We start from the raw sequence: 22,791 nt of genomic DNA, 5'->3' as shown, positions 1-22,791 counted from the left end.
CTTCTCTAAGACTCACTCGGGGTTTTGAGCAATTATCTTCTTAGTTTCTTTAAGAGGTTTCATCGTGAGTAATTTCTTACTCTCGGTATGGCAAGTAACTCCTTACTTCCATTATAGCGAGTAACTCTTTACTCCTATTTGTTGCTCTTTTTATTCGAACTTCTTTCGAATGTTTTATTTCCTCCCACTTGTCCGATTATCAAAGAATGCTTTCTTTTTAATAGGACACCATCGAGAGCAACAATCTAATTGTGTTTCGATGATTTGTGGAAAAACCCCGTTATTCTTCGCTTGAAGAATCTATGTCTTAAAGGTCTTTAGACTTGGAATAAAAGATCATTTTAGAACTCTTCTAAAATCCATATTCGTATGGAATCCTTTTATTCACTATAGCTTTCTAGGTCTTAGTGGTATGGCTTTTGTGCATTTTTACTTTTGCTTTCGGAACACTTTATGACTTTTAGACTTATGATCTTATCATAATCTTTTAGTCAGATTTGATCCTTACTTGATTCAAGTTTAGTCTCCAAGACTTCCTTAAATCTAGTATTTAGTATATTCCAGTCACATTAATCACTTTCTTATGTCTAACATAAGCTTTTAGTGAGTAATTGACTCTTGAGATCTTGTCAAACACACTTATTTGAACCATGATTAACTATCGTTGAGGGATACGAGATCACTCAACTTTTAGCTTCATCCATGTTCTTTCAAATTTGTTTGACTAGATTAGAATAACTAAATTGGATTCTTTGGTATAATTCTTTAAAAGTTGAGTAGGCATCTTTTAAGAACATCATAAAATACTGAATATTTTATTTATCTCCATAATCTCATTACAGAGTCAATGTTCGAAAAAGAAAAAGGAAAACTAAAACTAATTTAGAGTTATCCATATGGAGTCCATGATCCTTCTCTAGCTTTATGCAACAACTATTGCTCCTTTTAGCTTTTGACAGGTTCATCTCCTTACTCATTAAATACTCAGCTTCCACTTGTTCCTTTCATTCATAATGAAAAGAACAATTTCAGGTATCCAATACCTTTTGTGAAATTGTATTTAATTGAATCAACTTTTAATATATTTTACCTTGATCGGAAACCACCTTTCCGTTCTTTTTATCTTCCAGGAATTTGGGACAGTTTCTCTTCCAATGGCCTATGCCATTGCAGTAGAAACAGTTGGAATCAGATTGGGCACTTCTGTTTTTGGCAACTTGTTTGCCTTTCCATTTGCCTATTTTCTTCTTCTTGAATCTCTGCTTTCCTTCCTTTTTAAATCCCTTTTCCTTTTGAACCATCAGAATTTCTTTCTTAGTATCCACCACTGCGATATTCTCTTCAGCTGTCTTGAGCATAGCGTGTAGTTCTTCAAGAGATTTATCCCATCCATTCATGTTGTAGTCATTCTAAACTGACTGAACCCATCATGAAGTGAATGCAGAATAATATCTGTGGAAAAATATTGGCATGGTCGACTCCAAGTCGAGCTAGTTCCTCAAAATGACTAATCATTTTGAAAACATGTGTCCCTACAGGCTTTCCCTTCTCAAAGCACATATCCAATATTGCCTTTGAAGTCTCATACCTTTCCATCCTCGACTTCTTTTGGACAAATTCCTAAGTTGTCGAATCATGGTATAAGCATCCATGTGAATGAACTTATCCTGAAGATTAGGTTCCATGGCTGCTAACATAAGGCATGTTACGGGTTTAACCTTCTTTCGGAGACTTCTTTCCGAATCTATCTCCTCATCAGTCGAATCTTCAGTGATTACCGGAAGTGGTGTGTCTAGAATGCTTGCCTTGTTTTCGGATCTGAGAACGAGTTCCAGATTCCTTTCCCACACAATAAAGTTATCTCCGTTCAGTTTTTCTTTCTCTGGTAGCCAACGGATGTTGAAGGATTCTTTGGTAGTCATAATTAAACTACATGTAAGAAACGCGAAGTGATTTAAACTTGTTATCCTGGCATAATTCCTTTATGCCTATATTATTTTATATTTGTTGTCCCCTAAGAATAATATAATTCCAAGATCCCATTCCTCCGGAATTAAGCGTACTAAGGCACTGCCCTTAATCCATCGTCCTGGGTGAGTAACTCCTTACTGATCATACTCCTACGATTCTTGGTTGACAAATTTCACACTTGTGTGTCAAATTGTCCTTTTTCCTCGAAATCCAAAACCCTTTTGCTGACTCGTTGAGAATAACCATTTAGACATGTAGATCTCTGCTATAGATTTACCCTTATTGTCCCGAGGTAAAAGATGGCAATCTGCGAAGGCCGACCCACCATCGATGAACAAGGGACAACATGTGTCTTAATCTGGGTAGGCATTTACTCAAAATTTTTTTTGGGACTTTTTACGTAATTTATCAAGTTACGTTACTGTGAACTCTAGCATAACCAATTATGATTTATTACGTAAAGTTTATGTGGGTTTGCGTAAAGATTTCTTACATCTTTTAGTATTACCCCTAAAAGATCTCATCTTTTAGTTTATTTCTTGTTCACCTACGGTTCGTACGGATTCTTATCCTTGAACCACCATTGAGTACTCCCACTCGAATCATGATCTCATCATTCGATTCGTCAATGGCTACTTAAGACCCTATACTCTAAGTATTATTCGGGCACTTTCACTTGTCCTTAGGAATAAGAAACGTTTACCTAACTAAAGGTATACTAAGCTACGCAATCACATAAAATATACATACATCCAGAAATATGACAATCATATAAGATAAAGTATGTATCCTAGACTCGTTTCTAGGTTCGTTATGTCTCGTATAGCTAATTGTGGGAAATTGTGACATTCATATGTCTAACGTGAGTTCTAAGTCTATTTTCGGAAAATACGGACTTATAACATGTTATGTTTCTTCCTTAATGATTTCCAAAATCGATTACAGGAAAAATCCCGTTTGGGTCATCCGATGGCCCGGGTCAATTTCGGAAAAATAAGTTTGAAATTCGGAGAAAAGTTTGAAAAACTCCAACTCGGGTCAAGATCCAAAATCTTCGAGTCAAACTAAAAAATAGACACAAGTCAACTTTGGTAAAACCCTGGACAGACCCTTGGTCAAAGTCCTTGTCAAACCCTTAGTCAAACCCTAGTCAAACTCGGTCAAGGGACCTTTGACCAGTCAAGGGTGAACTAAGGTCGGTCAAAGTCAAGGTCTGGACCCGGCTCGGCACATTCCGAGCCGTGTCGTGTCCCTCGGGTGGACGCGTCTGGCCTAGACGCATCTGTGGTCCATGGTTAGTAGCATCTCGGATTGCATCCGAGATGCTAGGGATGCGTCGGACGCGTCCTGGCCCGTCTCGGACTCCTAGTCGCGTCTGGAGTCGGCCAAGAAAATCACGTCTCGGACTAATCCGAGACGCGACCTTTCCGAGATATACTCGGATATCCCAGTCCGTGTCGGACTGGGATGCGTCCGAGACGGACTGGGACGCGTCCTGGCCAGTCCGGCCCGGGACAGACTTCATCTTCCTCCTATTTTCTTGCTGTCCCTTGATTTTTCTGCTGTTCCTTCATGGTTCAGCTGCTGTTTTTCACCAATATTGATGATTTTCATCATCAAAACAGTGGGTTTTGACCCTTTTTTGCTAAATTTTAAAACCCTAAAACTAGTTTTTGAAAACCTTTTTAAAAAAACTAATGTTTTAGTGTATTAGGCAATTGAATCTACATCAAAAACCCTGATTTTCATGTTCAAATCTTTATCTAAACAATGGTGTTTTCTAGTCATTCAAGCTCGAATCTTATTCGTCTAGTCAAAGATAGTTTCATGTAACCGGCTCGTGATGCGACTGTAGGGTTACGGATGTGTCTAACACACCTTTTCTAGTGTTTATTGCGGAATCTCAAACATCTAATGTTAACACTAGACCCCCACGATCTAATTATACATGAACTAATCAATGAACTAGATATGGAAAGATGATTACCTTAATCGCTTTCCCACGAACAAAATTCCGACAAGATTCGGAAGATCAAGAACTCCAATTGTAGTTCCTCTATTCGAGACACCGAGGGTATGACTTGAACTCCCTCCTTGGAGTTAGCTAGAACTCTCTTGAAGGTTGAGATGAAGAACACATTCTTTTTGACTAGATAATTGAGAAAACTCCTTTTCTCTCTTTTGGCTTTTCTCTCTAAAAGCTCTCTTGAATTGTCTCTTGATTTTCGTCCATAATTATGTCTTAAGGAGGTCTACTTATAGGGACCATAGATAAGGTATTTGACCCAAACTAGGATTCCTAAAATATCTCCTTCAAGACATATCTTTTTGTGTCCTTTATGAAACCCTAAAAGGGTTTATGTGTGGCCGGCCAATATAAGCCTCTATGAGCTTTATGGCCGGCCCACACAAGGGGTCTAACCGGCCATGTGCTGGCCGACCCCTTCCTAAGGTCGGCCATCACATGGCCGGCCCCTTTATGGGCACCCCAAGCTCCCTTTTTAGCCCGGGGTTATGTACACTTGTCCGGATTTTTCCGAACTCTTTTTTGTCTCAAATAATGGATCCAATCCACTTATTTGCCACTTTATATCTAGTCAATATCTCTCCGTTCAAACCATCACTCTTATGTGTAACCCTTGTAGGATCCGGTCTATGTTAGCCGCGGATTACCGAAGTTATCCGACTATCGTAGTCGGCTTCTAGCTAAGCATTACAACACACTTGGAAAAATAGGTTGGGGTCTCCTTTACTTTGCTCCATTAATCACATGTACTTTCTTTAGAAGGGTTTTGCTAATTTGTGCTACTATTTTCATTTTATTTTGCAAGTTTGTTAGCTAGATTAATAGGTCGTGTTGTAATTTTGTATGAAGATTTTAGTACTGGTAATTGATGAATATGAGTGTTGATTTGATACTCGACTTTAAACATTGAGGACTCAGAACTGGTTGAAGCTGAAAAGAAAGAGACCAGGTAAGAGTATGAGCTAAAAGAGAGGTAAGTTGGTGTTCATAATAAAAATGTACAAATCATTCCCTAATTTATTCCACATTTTTTTCTTAATTAGTATAACTCGATGAACTTATCTTGAGTGTTTTTTCGAAATTAGTTGGAACTGAAATCTCGAATTAGAAGCTTAGAAAGTTTTCACCAACTTAGTTCTTATATTACATAGTTGAATGTATACTGACTTGATTTGGTAACTTCACGGAAGTCATCAGATCCAGATCACATGCGAATTTTTGAATTGTGATGCTTTGAATAGTTCAATGTGGTTCTTAAATTCTCAAATTTATAATATTCTATCTTCATAACAATGAAAATATTCTTTATTATTCATTGAATTCTTTTATCAACTACATTTATTGTAAGAGCAATATAGCTGAGTGGCTTTTTAGAAACAAAAACTAACATGGATCAATTTTGTTCAGATCTTACTTTGACGGAAATAGATTGTTGTCTTATTACATTGGCTTGAAGTCGGTATGAGTTTCCTGGAATATGTTTTACATTCAACTAAGCATATATGTCGATTTAGCACAAGTCTGTCAAAAGAATCTAGAATCAATTGATAAGCATCTACATAAGTATATTCAGTGGGGTTTTCGTAGACTTATAAATCTCTTTAATTTTTCTATTCTTTTTCTTCTTTGACCTTTTTATTTTCGTAAGTGTTAGTTTATTATACAACTTTTAGATACTCTTTCGAACTAATTCAAATTTCCGTTCGTAAGAGTTCTTTTCATATTTAGATCTCATTGTCCCAGAGGCACGCGTTATGCCTTAGTGACTCTAAGCATCAATATGACTAGGAGAAATAAATGCCGATCACCTTATGCCCAAGGACAACTACTTAAAACCTAGATAATGAATACGACCACCATTTGGATTCCAATATTCTCACAATAACTCTGTTATAACTGAATAATTTCAATACTTAATTACCTAATAAATTATATGGAAACGAAATTTAAACCTCTGATAGAGCTCTTCTGGTAGTTTAGAACTATCCAGGGAAAGGTCTTTTTTTTCTCTTTCAAAGTATTTAATATTTTTTCCTTCTCTCTTTCTATCACTAAAGCTTCTCACAAGCCGCAGTATTCTCTCTTCTGTTTCTAGATTCTAAACGAGTTAATTTTGTTAACTAAACTAAAATTACTAATTTGTTAGTATTTATGCAAGAATTTAATATTATTTATTCAAATTAATTAATGTATGAGGAATATTCAGGTGCGATTTGTTGTTCATTTGTACAATAACTCTCATGTGAAAAATCGGATTTCTATATTTTATACTTTTATTTTTTTATTGCAATAATAAATTTAAATGTCTTAAACCATATATGACTTGCGAATTTTGGATTTCCGTTTAGGAAAAAACCCTTAGTTGGGAATAAACCTTTTGCTTATGTATTATTTGTCACACCTTCTCAAAATCTCAAATATGCCTCGGTAAATAATAAGGCGTTTGGTCTCTGTAAATTCGAAACAGTCAATACTTATCCCTGTAACACCCAATTTGAGTTTGAATTGATTTTTCTTCTTTAACATTTGGGACTCCATTCAACTAGACTTGAAACTCCTTACATTTAAAAACTATGTCATAATCTATAAACATTTATAGTAACACATATGTGTCATAAAATAAAACTACATTTTTTTTGGAATAAATAGTTTTGTTGTCTAAACAATCATTAATAACTTAAGTTAAATCTTATATCTCTAGAACGCTACACTTATCTTTACAGAGTATTGGTCTCAAAAGTTAAAACTATAAGAGGATTGATTCATTGAGCTCGAGCTCATAACGTGAGGTACGAGCTCGAGCTGTTGACGGTGGATATGAAAGAGCGGGCGAGTCAGATTTGGTATGTGTGAATTGGATTGGGAAAGAATACAGCTTGCATTCACACTCGTAGGATAATAATAGTGAAATAAGTCTTCCTAATCCACTTATTTACCACTAGTGCGATCGACCCAACTTACGGCCACAATAATACACGGCCGTATCCCAATTTCCATGAACTTAAACTAATTCTAATTCATGCACAACTTTCCATTTCTTTTTTTGTTGAAAGCACAACTTCTCATTTCTTTTTTTGTTGAAAGCACAACTTCCCATCTTAGTAATAACTTTTCTTTTACTTATTTTTTTTGCATTTGTCAAAATATTAATTACTTTCTTTCAAATTTTTCTTTAGCGTGGAGAGTTTTTTTTCTTCTCATCTATTATTTTAGTGAGTTTTTTTTTAGTAAAAGAAGTAATAACATATAAATTGTAACACAATTTTTAGTTATAACAATACAAAAAAATATTTCTTCATCCTCTTTCGTACGTAATTCCAAAGTAATTAAGGTATTCGATAACAATTTTTTTTCATCTTCCAGAACATGCTTCCACAAAATGGTACGTTTCTCAACATTAACGAGCGTGAATCTCAACATATAACTATTGATAGTGAGAAAAAAAAAATGATATTTACAGTGAGAGAGACGATGAACGTAAATTAGGGTAACATCAACGAAGAACATGAAGATTTAGAAGGAGTTGTACGAGAATTTTTTTTTTTCAAAATCCGATTTTTCCGACAAAAGTTTTTTCCCCGAAAACCGATTCTTCCCCAAATAATTTTTTCTCGAAATTCGATTTTTTTTCCAGAAAACAGATTTTTCCTTAACAAACAGTTTTTTCTCCAATCCCGTTTTTTTTTTACCAAAAACTCGTTTTTTTTGGTAGAAAATTATTTTTTCGATAACTAAAAATTTTATAAAAACCTTTTTGCTTCATAAAGACTTTTTTCCCGAATTGTTTTTTTCTCAGGAAAAAACAGTGCTCGAAAAAAATCGGATTTCGGGAGAAAAAAAATGATTTTTGTGAAAAAAATAGTTTCATGAAATTTCGGTTACCGAAAAATATGGGTTTTGAAAAAAAAAAATTTGGGGATTTTTATATGAAAAAATGGCTTTCGATAAAACTATTTTGAAAATAAATTGTTTACGAAAAAAGTAAAAAAACGGTTCTAAAAAAAATTACGAAGAAAACAGAGAGTTCTCGAATGAAACGATATTTGAGAAAACGAGTTCCGGGAACAAGATTTATCCAATATTTATTCTAAATAAACGTTTAAAAATAATCAAATAATAATAAGTAATAGGATTCTTATTAGTGGCCAAACAAATCAAAAAAATATTACTTGGATTCATGAATCCGTGGAATCATGAATCCGAAGGACTCATGAGTTCGCGGATTCATGATTCCGTCACCCAAACACACTATTAATTTTAATTTATGAACTATGTGATTATGTTTAACATTGTTAAATTTTTTTTTTTATCTATTTTGTGGTCTTTTTATTTTCTAATTTTTTACCATCTAAACTAAAGAAAAAATTGAAGAAAAGTAATTGACATTTTGACAAAAACTGGAAAAATAAGAAGAAAAAAAAAAGTTATTACGAAGATGGAAGTTGTGCATGAATTAGAATCCGTTTAAGTTTCATGGAAAGCGGAATACGGTGGTGTATTATTGTGGCCATGGCCCATGAGTTGGGTCAGTGGCACTAGTGGTAAATAAGTGGGTTAAGAAGATATATTTCATTGGTTATATTATTACCCTAACAAGGGTGTGAATGCAAGGTGTATTCTTTCCGAATCTAATTCACACATACCAAATCTAATTCTCCGGCTCTTTCATATCCACCAGCAACAACTCGACGGTATGAGCTCTAGATCAATGAATTATCCCTCAAACTATAAAGTGTAAAAAACAAAAAAAAGTTAAATAATTGAATATCCCGTCTACTATTCTGCATTGCATAAAGGGCATTCCCCTCGCCCGCAGGGCGGGGGGTTATGCCTAGTATCATAATATTGTAATACAAAATCATGAATTATTTACTTCTTATTAGTATTAAAATTTATTCAATGTTAATAGTAAAACCCAAAAACTAAATACTTAGTTTTATTTTGAAAACTAATGATTTTAAATACAAATCAAATTGTTTTATGAATAAAATTGTTTCAAATATTTATAAAATCGTTTTCAGTTCTAAACAACGATTTAGAAAACAAATAAGATTTTCACTCACTAAAAAGCGTTCCAACCCGATGGTCCACATTCATCGATAACGGTAAATGCTACTACCTATCTATCAAGGTCCATATGACGTCCAAATCTTGAATTTGACCAGTCAAAACTCATGGTTTCTCCAAATTTATCTGACGAATCCTCAAGCTCAACCAAACAAGTGTTCAGAACCAACCCCTAACCCTCAATTTCTGTCGAGCAAAAGAGGGATTAAAGATCTGATTTTTCTTCTCTTATCCAATTCCACAAAATTGTAGTTAGGCCCTTAGTTTTGGCTTGACTGCAAATACCCCCCAAATTGTCCTCTTTGCTGATTTAGTCCTTGATTTGACTTGACCCTAATGTTAAATAATCCCACAACTAACCTTAAAAACTTAGGATGTTACAAATCAGCACTGCTTTAATTGCTTCGCTAGGGGCTCCATCTACGAAGAAAGTCCAAACCCGCTCTGGTCCGACGCTGGCTGTTGTAATAGAGCATTCTGTTACAAAATCGACTAATGCTTGCCCTTTTATCGCGGTCCGAGGCTCGATCTAATATCGAATTCGTTTAATTCTACTGCCCACTTGGTTAACCTTCCAGAAAGATCCATTTTCTGGAGTATGTTCCTGAGCTATTGATCCGTTTGTACAATTATTGCGTGAGACTTGAAGTAGGGGCGGAGCTTTCTGGCTGTTAGGATAAGCGCGAATGCCAATTTTTCCACAGTCGGGTAATTCAGCTCTGCTCCACCCAATACTTTGCTCACGAAATATATCGGATGCATTATTCCTTCTATCAGTTTGATTACCACCGCTGAGACTGCCTCTCCCGAAGTTGCGAGGTAGACGGTTAGCTCGTCCCCAGGACTGCGGCTAACTAACAATGACAGCCCCATCAGATGTGTCTTCAGTGCTTGGAATGCTTCTTTCACTTCGTTCGTCCATGTGAAATCTGGTATCTTGCGGAGAGTCTTGAAGAAAGGTAGGGCCTTATCTCCCATTTTGCTGAGGAACCTAGATAGAGACGCCAGCCTTCCCGTCAATCGTTGGACATCTTTTCGGCTTTTCGAGCCGGGCATGTCTCTCAGCGTTGTGATTTTAGCCGAGTTAGCTTCTATCCCTCTGTGGCTTACCATGAATCCTAAGAATTTTCCCGAAGTTACTCCGAATGCACATTTCTCGGGGTTTAGCTTCATGTTATACGCTTGAAGTCTGTCGAAGGCGATTTTCAGACTGGGATCAGGTCTTTCCGAACTCTGCTTTTCACGATCATGTCGTCCACGTAGCATTCGACCGTTTTTCCAACCTGGTCTCCGAAAATCCGTTGACAAGACATTGATATGTAGCTCAGGTGTTTCTGAGACCGAAGGGCATCTACTGCTAGCAATATAGCCCTCGGTCAATTAGGAAGGAAGTATGCTCCTGATCTGTCAAGTGCATAGCAATCTGATGGTATCCTGCAAAAGCATCCATAAAGCTGAGTAGTTCGTGGCCGGCAGTGGAATCCACCAGCTGGTCTATAGATGGTAACGGGAAACTGTCCTTCGTGCAGGCTTTGTTGAGGTCGGTGAAATCTATGCACATTCAGTATGTGTCATTCTTCTTTTTCACCTAGTCCGAGTTGGATTAGGGTTCTGTCGCAAGACGGCATAGGACGCGTCCTGCCAGCTTGGCCCGGGACTCTTAAGAGTTTAGAAACTTCTAAACTCTTGTTTCTTCCTCCTTTTCTCATATAGTTGCTGTTATTGCTGCTGTTTTTGATGATTCGATCATAAAAAACAATGATTTTTAAAACTTTTTTTCAAAAATCAAAACACTAAAATCATAGTTTTTCAAAAAACTCAAAATCCAAGATTTCTATGCTTTGAAACCCTTTCAAAACCATGTTTTGATTAAGAATAAATCTCATTCAAACTAACCAAAACTTGTTCGAACCTCTATTCAAACTTATCTATCTAATAAATCAAGTGTGAATCTAAGTCGTTCTAGTCAAAACTAGTTACATGAAAACGGCTCGTGATGCCACTGAAGAGTTTTGTATGTATCTAATACACATAATCATCTAACTAATGTTGTAAGCTGAATCTCAATCATCATATGATTAACACCAGTTATCCAGGATCGCGTACAAGAACTAATAATGAACTAGAAACATAAAGAGAATACCTGGATTCGCTATCCTCGAATTAGATTCCAACTCCTTTATCCTGAAGATGAGAGCTTCATATGTAGCTCCTCGACTTGAGTCACTGTTGTACACTGAAAAGTGTACAAAATACAACTAAAAATACTTATTGTTAGTCCATGTTAGTTGTTTAATGCTTTGTTGTAGTTAATATTTTGCAGATAATAATGGAAGACACATTAAGGTGTTAAATCTACCAAAAATCTACTTGATGAAGGCAATATATCACCAAACACACATCATAAACAAATGAAGATGATCACAAATGGTGGTGGTTTAACTTAAACAATATAGTTGTAGTAACTTTACAACTAATTTGGTGGGAAAAACAAGATATGGTGAAAATTAATTAACTTGGTAGAAAATAATAGTAAAAGTAATTTTATTAGTAAAAAACATGTATCCTTATATACAGGAAATAAGTCAAGTAGCAATTATTTTTAAACACTATTGAGATGGGTAAAAAGTAAATGTGATTTACTACTTGTTGTAAGAAAATGGCCATAAATAGCCTCCTCCATCTCATTTGTAAGACACACAAGTTTGGAAGAAAATATCATATATTGTAGTTCTTTCCAAATTTATTTTTCTTTCTCTACTTTCTAGTTTGTTACAAGATGAATCAAATTAATGAAGTGTTCTACAATTTAATGGAAAGCTAAGTTTCATACATGAGGTTGTGGGGTGATAATACCATGAAGGAATAATTTTCATACTTTTGGAATCACATTTTCAAGTAAGTGAAGATTTTGTTATAATTGTTTTGTTTTTCCGTGTTTTGGTTTTAAAAGTTTTATGTAAGAAAAGTTGTTTTATGGTGCATCATATCAACTTTCCATACAACATTTTGGAAACACATTCCATCAAAATCTTTTGCTTCACAAACCCTCTTTTGAACTCAATGCAAATAACATCTCTTTTAGTGAATTTCCACCCGTCAAAGTAATTAAAATAAAAGTTGATTGACACTCTTTTTAACCGTCAAAGTGTGCGGTGGAGCAACCTTATTTTGATGTATCTTATGAGCCGTGTGGTACGAAAATCGCTAACGTATTTTTTCTTTTGAAACAAGAGATTTTATTTAACTAAGGTTTGTTCAAAACAAGAAAACTAGACCGTTTTAACTTGTTTGTGAAAATGAAATTTGAAATACTAAGAGATACAAAATTATTCCATGCAATGGTGAAGGATCCCCATACCCTCAAGACCCACATCATATAAATTATTGAAAGGTAAATCTCTCTTTAGAAGTTGTTAATTTAGAGTAAGTTCCTAAAACAAAAAAAAGACATCTCAAAAATTTCCTTTGGACTCAAGTTAGCTTGTGATCTTTAGTACTTCAACACCCCTTCTTTGCACATTCCTTTAAGGCCTATGAAAGACTTTCTCCCTGGATTACAAAACAATATTGACAAAGGAAGAAGATTGACTTGGACCATTTGAAGAAGGACTACTAACTTACTAACTACTAACTTACTAACTACTAACTTGCTAACTACTAACTTACTGACTACTAATTTACTAACACCTACGAGTGGAGTATAACAATTACCCACGTCGTACTAATTTTTCTTTAGTGTAATCTTGTCTCTCTTTATCTATATCTATTATAAATGGTCGGTTATACCGCCTAAATAATATTGCAAGTGGAGTATGCTTATTACCCATGTTGTATTTGATTGCTTTATAGTATAAACCTTATCCCTTTATATATTATAGTAGTAAGTATCCTAACATAAATATATATAGACATATATATATACACATATATATATAGTTGTAATTATACTAACAAAGTTCTTTCACTTTCTCATCATTTTGACCATAGCTCCCTTGGGTTCGACATACCCGGATTTGCCATTGAATGTACTACAACTAAACACCGTGCACTTGCGGGAAAATAAGTGTACTTCTCTCAATTTCATAATTAACATCATTTTTAGTACGAAAGAAGTGCACAACAAGTTTTTTGGCGCCGCTGCCGGGGAGCAGTTTGTGTTCAAAGTTTGAAAAGGAAAGTTTTCTTCTCTAATCTAGTTGATTATTAGTATAATATAGTTTTTTTTTTAAAAAAAAAAAAAAAAAAAATTGTTCTTCAAATTCATTTCTCATCTTTGTATGCAAGGTTTGATGTATGAGTAGGTGGTCTCGAAAAGAAAAGACTCGGTTAGCCCGACTAGATTCACCACAAAATTTATTTATTAGTACTCATCCTTGTAGTTCAAGTACCTCAAAAACAGAAAGTATAGATAGTGTGAACAAAGAATCATATATTCCCAACTTTCAAGAAGGACAAATCGAATCACCCTTATTCGATTTAGGTTTAGAATCAAAATCATTTTGCAAAGACCCAAGTCCACCACCAAGAATGGATAATCCAGCAGAAGAGGGAAAAACCCTTAAGCAACATTTTGCACCAATCATAACTAACCCATTGTCATGCATTGAGTTACCACCAACCACTGCAACACACTATGAGTTGAAATCCAATGTGATAGCATTACTACCTTCATTTTATGGGACCGATAGAGAAAATCCATATGAACATATTAATGAGTTTTTGCATATATGCTCCACGAGCAAATTTTAAAACTTTAGTGATGATTCGGTCCGCTTAAGGTTGTTCCCGTTTTCTATAAAAGAAAAAGCTAAGTCATGGTTGAATTCTCTTCTCCCTAACTCTGTGAGAACTTGGGATGAGTTGGTAACAAAGTTCCTCGTGAAATTCTTTTCTAGGGCGAAAACAAATGAGTTCAGGAAACAAATTGTTGATTTTTCACAAAAAGATGACGAACAATTTTATGAAGCATGGGAAAGATTCAAAAGCATACTTTTAAAATGTCCACATCATGGTTTTGAAAAAGGAAAATTAGTGCAACATTTTTATGATGGTCTCACAATCACACATAAAAATATGATTCAATCAATGCATGGAGGGATGTTTTTAGACAAATTAGAAGATGAAGCTTATGAATCTCTTGAAGCTTTTGCAGAGAACTCACAACTATGGGGTTTTTCGAACAAGAAGGAAAAATCGAACAGAGGAGGTCATAGTGAAATTAGTAGAGAAACTGAGATTGATGCCAAAATTGAAAATCTTACGAGAAAAATAGAAGCTTTAACTCTACATCGATCAGTATTTCAAATCCACAATGACCAAGGTCAAGCACAATATAGTCATGATTCTGGAGATTCAAATGTCTCTATAGATGACCAAGCTCTCATCGAGCAAGTTCATGCTTTACATGCTAACTATCAAAGACCGAATCCTTACAGTAATACCTATAATCCTGGTTGGAGAGATCATCCAAATTTTTCATGGAGAAATAATCAAAATCCCAGTGGTAGTGGAGGTCCATCGTATCAAAACCAAAATCCACAAAATCAATCAAACCAAGGTCAGGTAAACTCTAGTACGATCCCATATCAGAATGCTAGAGCAATACCCCAACATCAACCATTCCCAAATCAACCACAAGTACAAAAATCAACTCTAGAGACCACTCTAGAAAGATTTATGGAAACTACAGGACAGGTGTTAAAAGAAGTTCAAGCAAGTGCTAGGCAAAACACTCAAGCCATAGCAAAATTAGAGACTCAGGTAGGTCAACTTGCCACATCAGTAAGTGAACGGGAAAAAGGCAAACTCCCAAGTCAACCTTTTCCAAATCCTAGAGGTCAATATGAGATTAGTGTGTCTAATTCTACCCCACCTGAAATATATAGTGAAGTGAAATCCATAACTACACTTAGATCTGGGAAACAAATAGATAATAAAATTCAAATGCCAATTGAGCTTCCTAAGAATAACAATCTAAGTCCTACACAACCAACTTCATCACAAGAAGCTGGGAGTGGACAACATGGTGTTCCCAAAGCACCATTCCCTCAAAGGCTTAGGCAATCAAAGAAACCATCACATGATAGGGACATCTTAGAAGTACTCAAGGAAGTAAGAATTAACATCCCACTTTTAGATGCAATTGAACAAATCCCTTCCTATGCCAAATTTTTGAAGGATTTATGCACCACCAAAAGGAGGACTAATGTCCCAAAAAGAGCATTTTTTACCGAGAATGTGAGTTCAATAATTCAACAGAAAGTGGCTGTAAAATTTAAAGACCCAGGTAGTCCCACAATTGCATGCATGATAGGTACCCATCACATTGACAGAGCTTTGCTTGATTTAGGGCCAGGAGTTAATCTCTTACCATTCTCTGTGTATGAACAACTTGGTCTAGGAAATCTTAAGAAAACAGCTGTCACATTACAGCTTGCAGACAGATCAGTAAAAATCCCTAGAGGAGTAGTTGAAGATGTGATTATCAAATGTGATAAATTCTACTTCCCTGTGGATTTTTACATACTTGATACACAACCTGTTCCAGAAGGGGCCAGTGCAATACCAGTCATATTAGGTCGTCCATTTTTGAAAACTTCTCGTTCTTTAATTGATTGTGATAGTGGTCTGCTAGTGATGCGATTTGGTAACATGACAGCCAGATTTAATGTTTTCAACATTAATGATCCTCCTACTGAAGTAAATGAGTCACATGGGATGTTAATGATGGAACAAATTCTTAATGACTCGTTTCCTATGCATAAATACATGGATCCTTTGGAGAGAAGTCTGTTAGGAAATGAATGGGATAAGGAAAATGACTCGGTAATCCAAGATGTGATTAAACTTTTGGAGGTAAATGCCGTCCTAGATCAGGAAACTCATCGACAACCATGGAAACCTCGGATAGAACCACTACCACTTCCAAAGCTACCACCACAACCCTCCACTATTGTCCCACCGAAGTTAGAATTGAAAGTCCTTCCTGACACACAAAAATACGTCTTTTTAGGATCAGAAGAAACATTACCTGTGATTATTGCTTCAGATTTAAATCAAGAAAATGAGAAAAAACTTGTAGATCTTCTTAAGTTACACAAAGAAGCAATAGGTTGGACAATAACATACATCAAAGGGATAAGTCCTTCTGTGGTAATGCATAAAATCTATCTTGAGGATGATGCCAAAATCTCTCGAGAACCACAAAGGAGGTTAAATCCAATCATGAAGGAAGTTGTTAAAGAGGAAGTGATTAAGCTATTAGATGTAGGTGTCATTTACTCCATATCTGATAGTAAATGGGTAAGCCCAGTTCAAGTCGTTCCGAAAAAATCAGGAATTACAGTTGTCAAGAACCAAAAAGATGAATTAGTCCCAACAAGAGTTCAAACAGGATGGCGAGTTTGCATTGACTACCGTAAACTCAACAATGCCACTCGAAAGGATCATTTCCCACTTCCATTCATTGATCAAATGTTAGAAAGATTAGCTGGACATGCATATTACTGTTTCCTTGATGGGTATTCAGGTTACAACCAAATACCAATTGCACCAGAGGATCAAGAAAAGACAACTTTTACTTGCCCATTCGGTACTTTTGCCTATAGGAGAATGCCTTTTGGACTGTGCAACGCTCCTGCCACTTTTCAACGATGCATGATGTCAATCTTTTCTGATATGGTTGAACGCTTTCTTGAAGTATTTATGGATGATTTCTCTGTTTTTGGGTCATCTTTTGATGAATGTATTAATCATTTGTCTCTTGTGTTACTCAGATGCAAGGAAAGCAACTTAGTACTTAATTGGGAAAAATGCCATTTTATGGTAAAACGGGGAATTGTCCTTGGCCATGTTATTTCTTCAAAAGGCATGGAGGTCGATAAAGCAAAGGTAGAAGTTATTTCTGGGTTACCTAGCCCAAAATCGGTAAAAGAAATTCGATCATTTTTGGGACATGCAGGTTTTTATCGAAGGTTTATAAAAGACTTTAGTAAAATTTGAAAACCTCTGTGTCATCTACTTTCAAGAGAGGTACCGTTTGAGTTTGATGAAACATGCGAGAAGGCGTTCAAAACGCTTCAAAATGAGCTCACATCTGCTCCAATAATCCAACCCCCTGATTGGAATTTTCCATTTGAAATAATGTGTGATGCATCAGATTATGCACTAGGAGCTGTCTTGGGACAAAGAATTGATAAAAATCTCATGTTATCTACTATGCTAGTAGAACTCTCTCTGATGCACAGCTAAACTACTCTACCACTGAAAAAGAGTTATTGGCTATAGTATTTGCTTTGGAAAAATTTCGTCCTTATCTTCTAGGTTCTAAGATCATAGTCTACACTGACCATGCCGCTGTTAAGTACCCATTTGCAAAGAAAGATGCTAAAGCACGGCTGATTAGATGGATTCTTTTGTTACAAGAGTTTGACATAGAAATTCGAGATAAAAAAAGGTACAGACAATGTGGTAGCCGACCACCTGTCACGATTGATTGTTGAATCTTCTATAATTAATGAACCTATAAATGAAGCATTCCCTGATGAACAACTTATGGTTGTATCTGAACTACCCTGGTATGCTGACATTGTCAACTATTTGGCAGTAGGGGAAATTCCATCTCACTGGAGTAAAAATGATCGGGAAAATTTTTTACACGAAGTAAAAGGATTTTTCTGGGATGATCCGTATCTGTTTAAACACTGTGCAGATCAAGTCATTAGGAGATGTGTACCTAACACAGAATTTTATGATATCATTTCTTTTTGTCACGATCATGCATGTGGAGGTCACTTTAGTGTAAAGAAAACATCTGCAAAAATCTTACAATGTGGTTTTTATTGGCCAACACTTTTTAAAGATAGCTTTGATTATTGTAAAGCTTGTAACAGGTGTCAGCGAATGGGGGGAATTACTCGTAGGAATATGATGCCCCTCAACCCAATCTTAATTGTTGAACTGTTTGATGTTTGGGGCATTGATTTTATGGGCCCATTTCCTCCTTCTTTTGGATATAACTATATCTTTGTTGCTGTTGATTATGTTTCAAAATGGGTAGAAGCAACTGCAACTAAGACCAATGATCATAAAGTGGTGTTAAAATTTCTAAAAGAAAATATTTTTGCTAGATTTGGTACACCCCGAGCAGTGATTAGTGATGGTGGATCACAATTTTGTAACAAAATCTTTGAAAAACTAATGAAAAGGTACTCAATCACTCATAAGGTAGCAACACCATATCATCCACAAACTAGTGGACAAGTCGAAATATCAAATCGTGAGATCAAACAAATCTTAGAAAAAACAGTGCGACCAGACCGAAAAGACTGGTCACTGCATTTGCATGATGCTTTATGGGCCTACCGCACTGCATTTAAGACTCCGATTGGTATGTCTCCTTATAGACTGGTCTATGGTAAAGCTTGTCATTTACCAGTTGAAGTGGAACACAGAGCTTATTGGGCCATTAAAAACTTGAACTTTGAAATGAGTAAAGCTGGACAACACAGGAAATTACAGCTGTCTGAACTGGAGGAGATTCGCAATGAAGCCTATCAGAGTAATAAAATTTACAAAAATCGAATGAAAATATTTCATGATAAGTCTATTTTAAGACGCACATTCGAACCTGCTCAAAAGGTACTTTTGTATAATTCTAGGCTTCATTTACATCCTGGAAAATTGAAATCACGATGGCCAGGACCTTACATTGTGAAATCTGTCTTTGAGCACGGAGCTGTTGAATTAGAGAATCCAAACACTGGTAACATCTTTAAAGTAATTGGTCAAAGGGTTAAACCCTTTCTCGAGCTACGAAGTCGTGATGTGGAAGAAATTCTCTTAGAAGACCCAACATATATCTAAAAATTTAATCTTCTAATTGAATCATTCTGTGTGTTGTGTGCAGACTAACCTAACCCTGTCCAGTAACGACGGTTAATTCCGCTCTTTATTTTGGTGGTTGCAAACAAGGGAAGGACTAGCCCGAAACTTCTTACTGGCTGAAGAAAAATGGATCCAGCACCCAGCTCCGGTCAGAAGGGCACTAGGTTGGTTTGGGTTCCCAAGACTCAACCTATGTTAAGCTATTGGGATCGATTACCTCAACATATACAGAAAGATATCATCCTTAAAACACGAGATTTGGGGGAAGGAAAATCTTCTTTTGCTAGACACCGAAAAGCTAAGCGACTAGGGTGGTGTAAGCGTTGTGAAGTTGAAACCTGTCCTGGATTGCTACAGTTGGCTGAAAGATGTTCCTTCCGTGTTTACTATTGTTTTTCGCGTGCTGAAGTAGACTCCAAAAGAACTTGGGGGAGAGATACTACAGCTTCATGGAATTGAGATAATCTGTCTGGCTGAAGACATTAAATTTAGCGCTTTTCGGGAGGCAACCCAGAACTGAATTTTGTGAGAGAGTATCCAAGTGATAAATAAAAAAAAAAAAGAGAGAGAGAGAGAAAATAGAAAGATGACATGACAACTGATAGTCACCTTCTGTGAACTGCAGTGTTAGCAAGATTTGTGTCCCCAGTGCAATCTCTGAGATGATTCTCATTTTGTTTAAATACTCGTGGCAATAGAGTCAGCTTCATATCAATGGCTTCTTTCGCAAGCTTGACTCCTGAACAACCATTCCACGTTTTGTTCGAAAATCCTGTCTTTGGTGCGTATTACTCCGACGAACTTAAAGCTCGAGGATGGAATGCTCTGTTCTACGATGAGGACACCATATATTGCCCAAATATTGTAAGAGAATTCTACAATGGAATTACGGAAGTTAATTGTCCCAACGACTCCATAGTCGTTAATTGGTGGGGAATTACACTAGTAATCACACCAGACGTTATTGGAAATATTATCGGAGTACCCTCTTTGTTGCATTTTCACGAACCATCTTACAGGGGCGCAGTTAACCTAACAGAACTTACTGGAACTTCCACACCGATTTGTAGCACATCTAGAAGTCTGAACCCCCAAGTGTTACGTATTAATCAAGTTGTTCTTCATCGATGGTTATGTAGCAACGTATTCGGTAATGCCAAATTAACCCGAATCTCCAACCGACATGTTGAAGTCATGGTTGATTTACAAAGAAAGACTCATGCTATTTGTATTAATCGTCTCTTGGTACGCTCTATAATTGATGCATGGCGAACCGATAAGCATAAGGTAATTCTCCCAGTGCTGATCACAAAACTTCTGAATCATGTGCCAGCATTCGATATCAACAAGGAATCGTGGAAAAAGTTATCTCTAATAGCAATGACACACACTCTCACTAATTGTATCCAAGATACATGGCCACCACGTCATCAAGCTATTCCTCTTTCTTCGTCAGGTCCAGAGGGAAATTTGAAGTTCAACCACCAAACTGATGACGATCTAGCAATTATTCTTCCAGAGAATTCACAAGTCCCAAATTATAGTTCTGATGTTTCTTCATCTCCTGATTTCGAAGATCAAAGTTGGATTTCGGTAATTCAACACCAAGATGTTCGTACTCTTGCTCAATTTATGTGGAAAGGCAACACTAAGTTAAACCGACGACTCAAATGCATTGCTACAAAGCTACGAACAAATCCATCGTCAATTCCACATTGAGGACAATGTGAGATTCAGGTTTGGGGGAGGTACTTATCTTGGGTACCCAATCTGTTTTTCTTTTGTACATTCTTTATATCTTCCAAAGTCTATCTTAAAATATATATATATATATATATATATATATAATCGTATCCAATAAGTTGTTAGTGGACAGAAATTCAAAATCATACCCAAACAAATTTTCAAAATTCTACTCATTATGCCTCTGACACATGTTTACCCATAATCATCTCTGAATTGTGTCCCCTGTTTTAAAATCATACACGTAGAGGCAAAATTTTTGAAAAATTAATTCAAGATCTTGAATTTAAATTTCTCATTATGACTCACTTACTTCCTTCCTCTATTTAAGTGAGTGAATTCCAAGGCATTCTCACAATTTCTTCTTCAGAAAACAAAAGTATTGCACACTCGTTCTTGATCATAATTAACAGATGGAGAGAAGAAGAAATTATGGCGTCCAAGTCCAGAGAAATAAGCAAGAAGATGAGCAAATGCGCAGAGATCCTGTTCTAGAATTCATAGCCGAAGCTTTCTGGTGTGTTATCTTAATCCTCATTGTGTTGTTGTTTATGATTTGGCAACTTACGAATTATTCAAAACTGCTTTAAATTTACATATATATCGTGAATGCATAACTAGATTGCAGGTGAGTAGTAGTTTTATTTATTCATTAGAGATTCCAAAAAGAAAAATGCATAACTTAGACCCCGAAATTCTACCATGCATATGTTTTTAATCATTGACGAACAGAGTATATCTTTTGATCACCGTGAACAGAAAGGTTTGTGAAAGAAAGATGAATCTTGACTAACTTGTTCATACGGTTTGTTGGAAAAAAAAAAACCTATGAATTAGACTAGGTATGTTGGGAAAGGGCTGCCTCTTGTTATGGCTATTTGTTCAAAAGAAAAGAAAAAAAAAATATAACATTATTGGTGTTTTCCAAAAAAAAAAAAAGAAAAAAAAAAAGGGGAAAAAGTCGTTATTTTGACATGGAAGGCCTCTATGTAAAACAAGGTAGGGAGAAAGCCACCAACATAAAAACACGAGTAAGCTAGAATATCACAGATAAAACCCAAGAGGTATTACAGTGAACATTTACAACTCTCGTAATCCTAGACAGTTAGCTAGATTTAGAATCAAGTATTAAGCAGACTCGGTAAGTTTGTGGTGATCATTTGTTCATAAATTGTTCCATCTGATTGACTTATGATGCATGCATGAATTTTATGAATTAAGTTACGAATTTTTTTTAGTTTTTTTTCTAATTTTTGAATAACACTACATGACTCACCGGTAGATCTTTTCATCTAATGCATTCATATATATATGTAAATTTAGAATTTTGTGGGTATATTCGCTGCAAACCCTCACGAGACACAACTCGTCCACTTGAGTAATCTATTGATTTAACGGCTTATTACACATGCTAAGTGTAATCGCGATGCCTGCGAAAGTGAGTTAGGTTTATTTAATTTTGCTTGAGGACTAGCAAAAAGTAGGTTTGGGGGTGTGTTGTACACTGAAAAGTGTACAAAATACAACTAAAAATACTTATTGTTAGTCCATGTTAGTTGTTTAATGCTTTGTTGTAGTTAATATTTTGCAGATAATAATGGAAGACACATTAAGGTGTTAAATCTACCAAAAATCTACTTGATGAATGCAATATATCACCAAACACACATCATAAACAAATGAAGATGATCACAAATGGTGGTGGTTTAACTTAAACAATATAGTTGTAGTAACTTTACAACTAATTTGGTGGGAAAAACAAGATATGGTGAAAATTAATCAACTTGGTAGAAAATAATAGTAAAAGTAATTTTATTAGTAAAAAACATGTATCCTTATATAAAGGAAATAAGTCAAGTAGCAATTATTTTTAAACACTATTAAGATGGGTAAAAAGTAAATGTGATTTACTACTTGTTGTAAGAAAATGGCTATAAATAGCCTCCTCCATCTCATTTGTAAGACACACAAGTTTGGAAGAAAATATCATATATTGTAGTTCTTTCCAAATTTATTTTTCTTTCTCTACTTTCTAGTTTGTTACAAGATGAATCAAATTAATGAAGTGTTCTACAATTTAATGGAAAGCTAAGTTT

General features: G+C 35.6%; 1 protein-coding gene and 1 non-coding gene across 2 annotated transcripts; one reads left to right on the top strand and one right to left on the bottom strand.

The window, feature by feature from the left end:
- Positions 1-13,975: 13,975 nt before the first annotated feature.
- On the bottom strand, positions 13,976-14,082 carry LOC147531721 (small nucleolar RNA R71). Its single transcript, XR_015228480.1, has one exon. It is a non-coding gene; the product is annotated as a small nucleolar RNA R71 (small nucleolar RNA).
- Positions 14,083-14,140: 58 nt separating this feature from the next.
- LOC147531720 (uncharacterized) lies at positions 14,141-18,931 on the top strand. The gene is made up of 3 exons (XM_086649810.1): positions 14,141-15,461; positions 17,673-17,834; positions 17,949-18,931. The coding sequence occupies exons 1-3, from the start codon at positions 14,141-14,143 to the stop codon at positions 18,929-18,931; spliced, it is 2,466 nt and encodes an 821-aa protein (XP_086505936.1).
- The last annotated feature ends 3,860 nt before the right edge of the window (positions 18,932-22,791 follow it).

This window comes from Eschscholzia californica, unplaced genomic scaffold, assembly GCF_041429995.1.
Source record: "Eschscholzia californica isolate CP2 unplaced genomic scaffold, dmEscCali1.0.p SCAF_6, whole genome shotgun sequence".
NCBI classification, from domain to species: Eukaryota; Viridiplantae; Streptophyta; class Magnoliopsida; order Ranunculales; family Papaveraceae; genus Eschscholzia; species Eschscholzia californica.
Note: the sequence above shows the minus strand (reverse complement) of the source record. Positions and strands in the feature narration are given on the sequence as shown.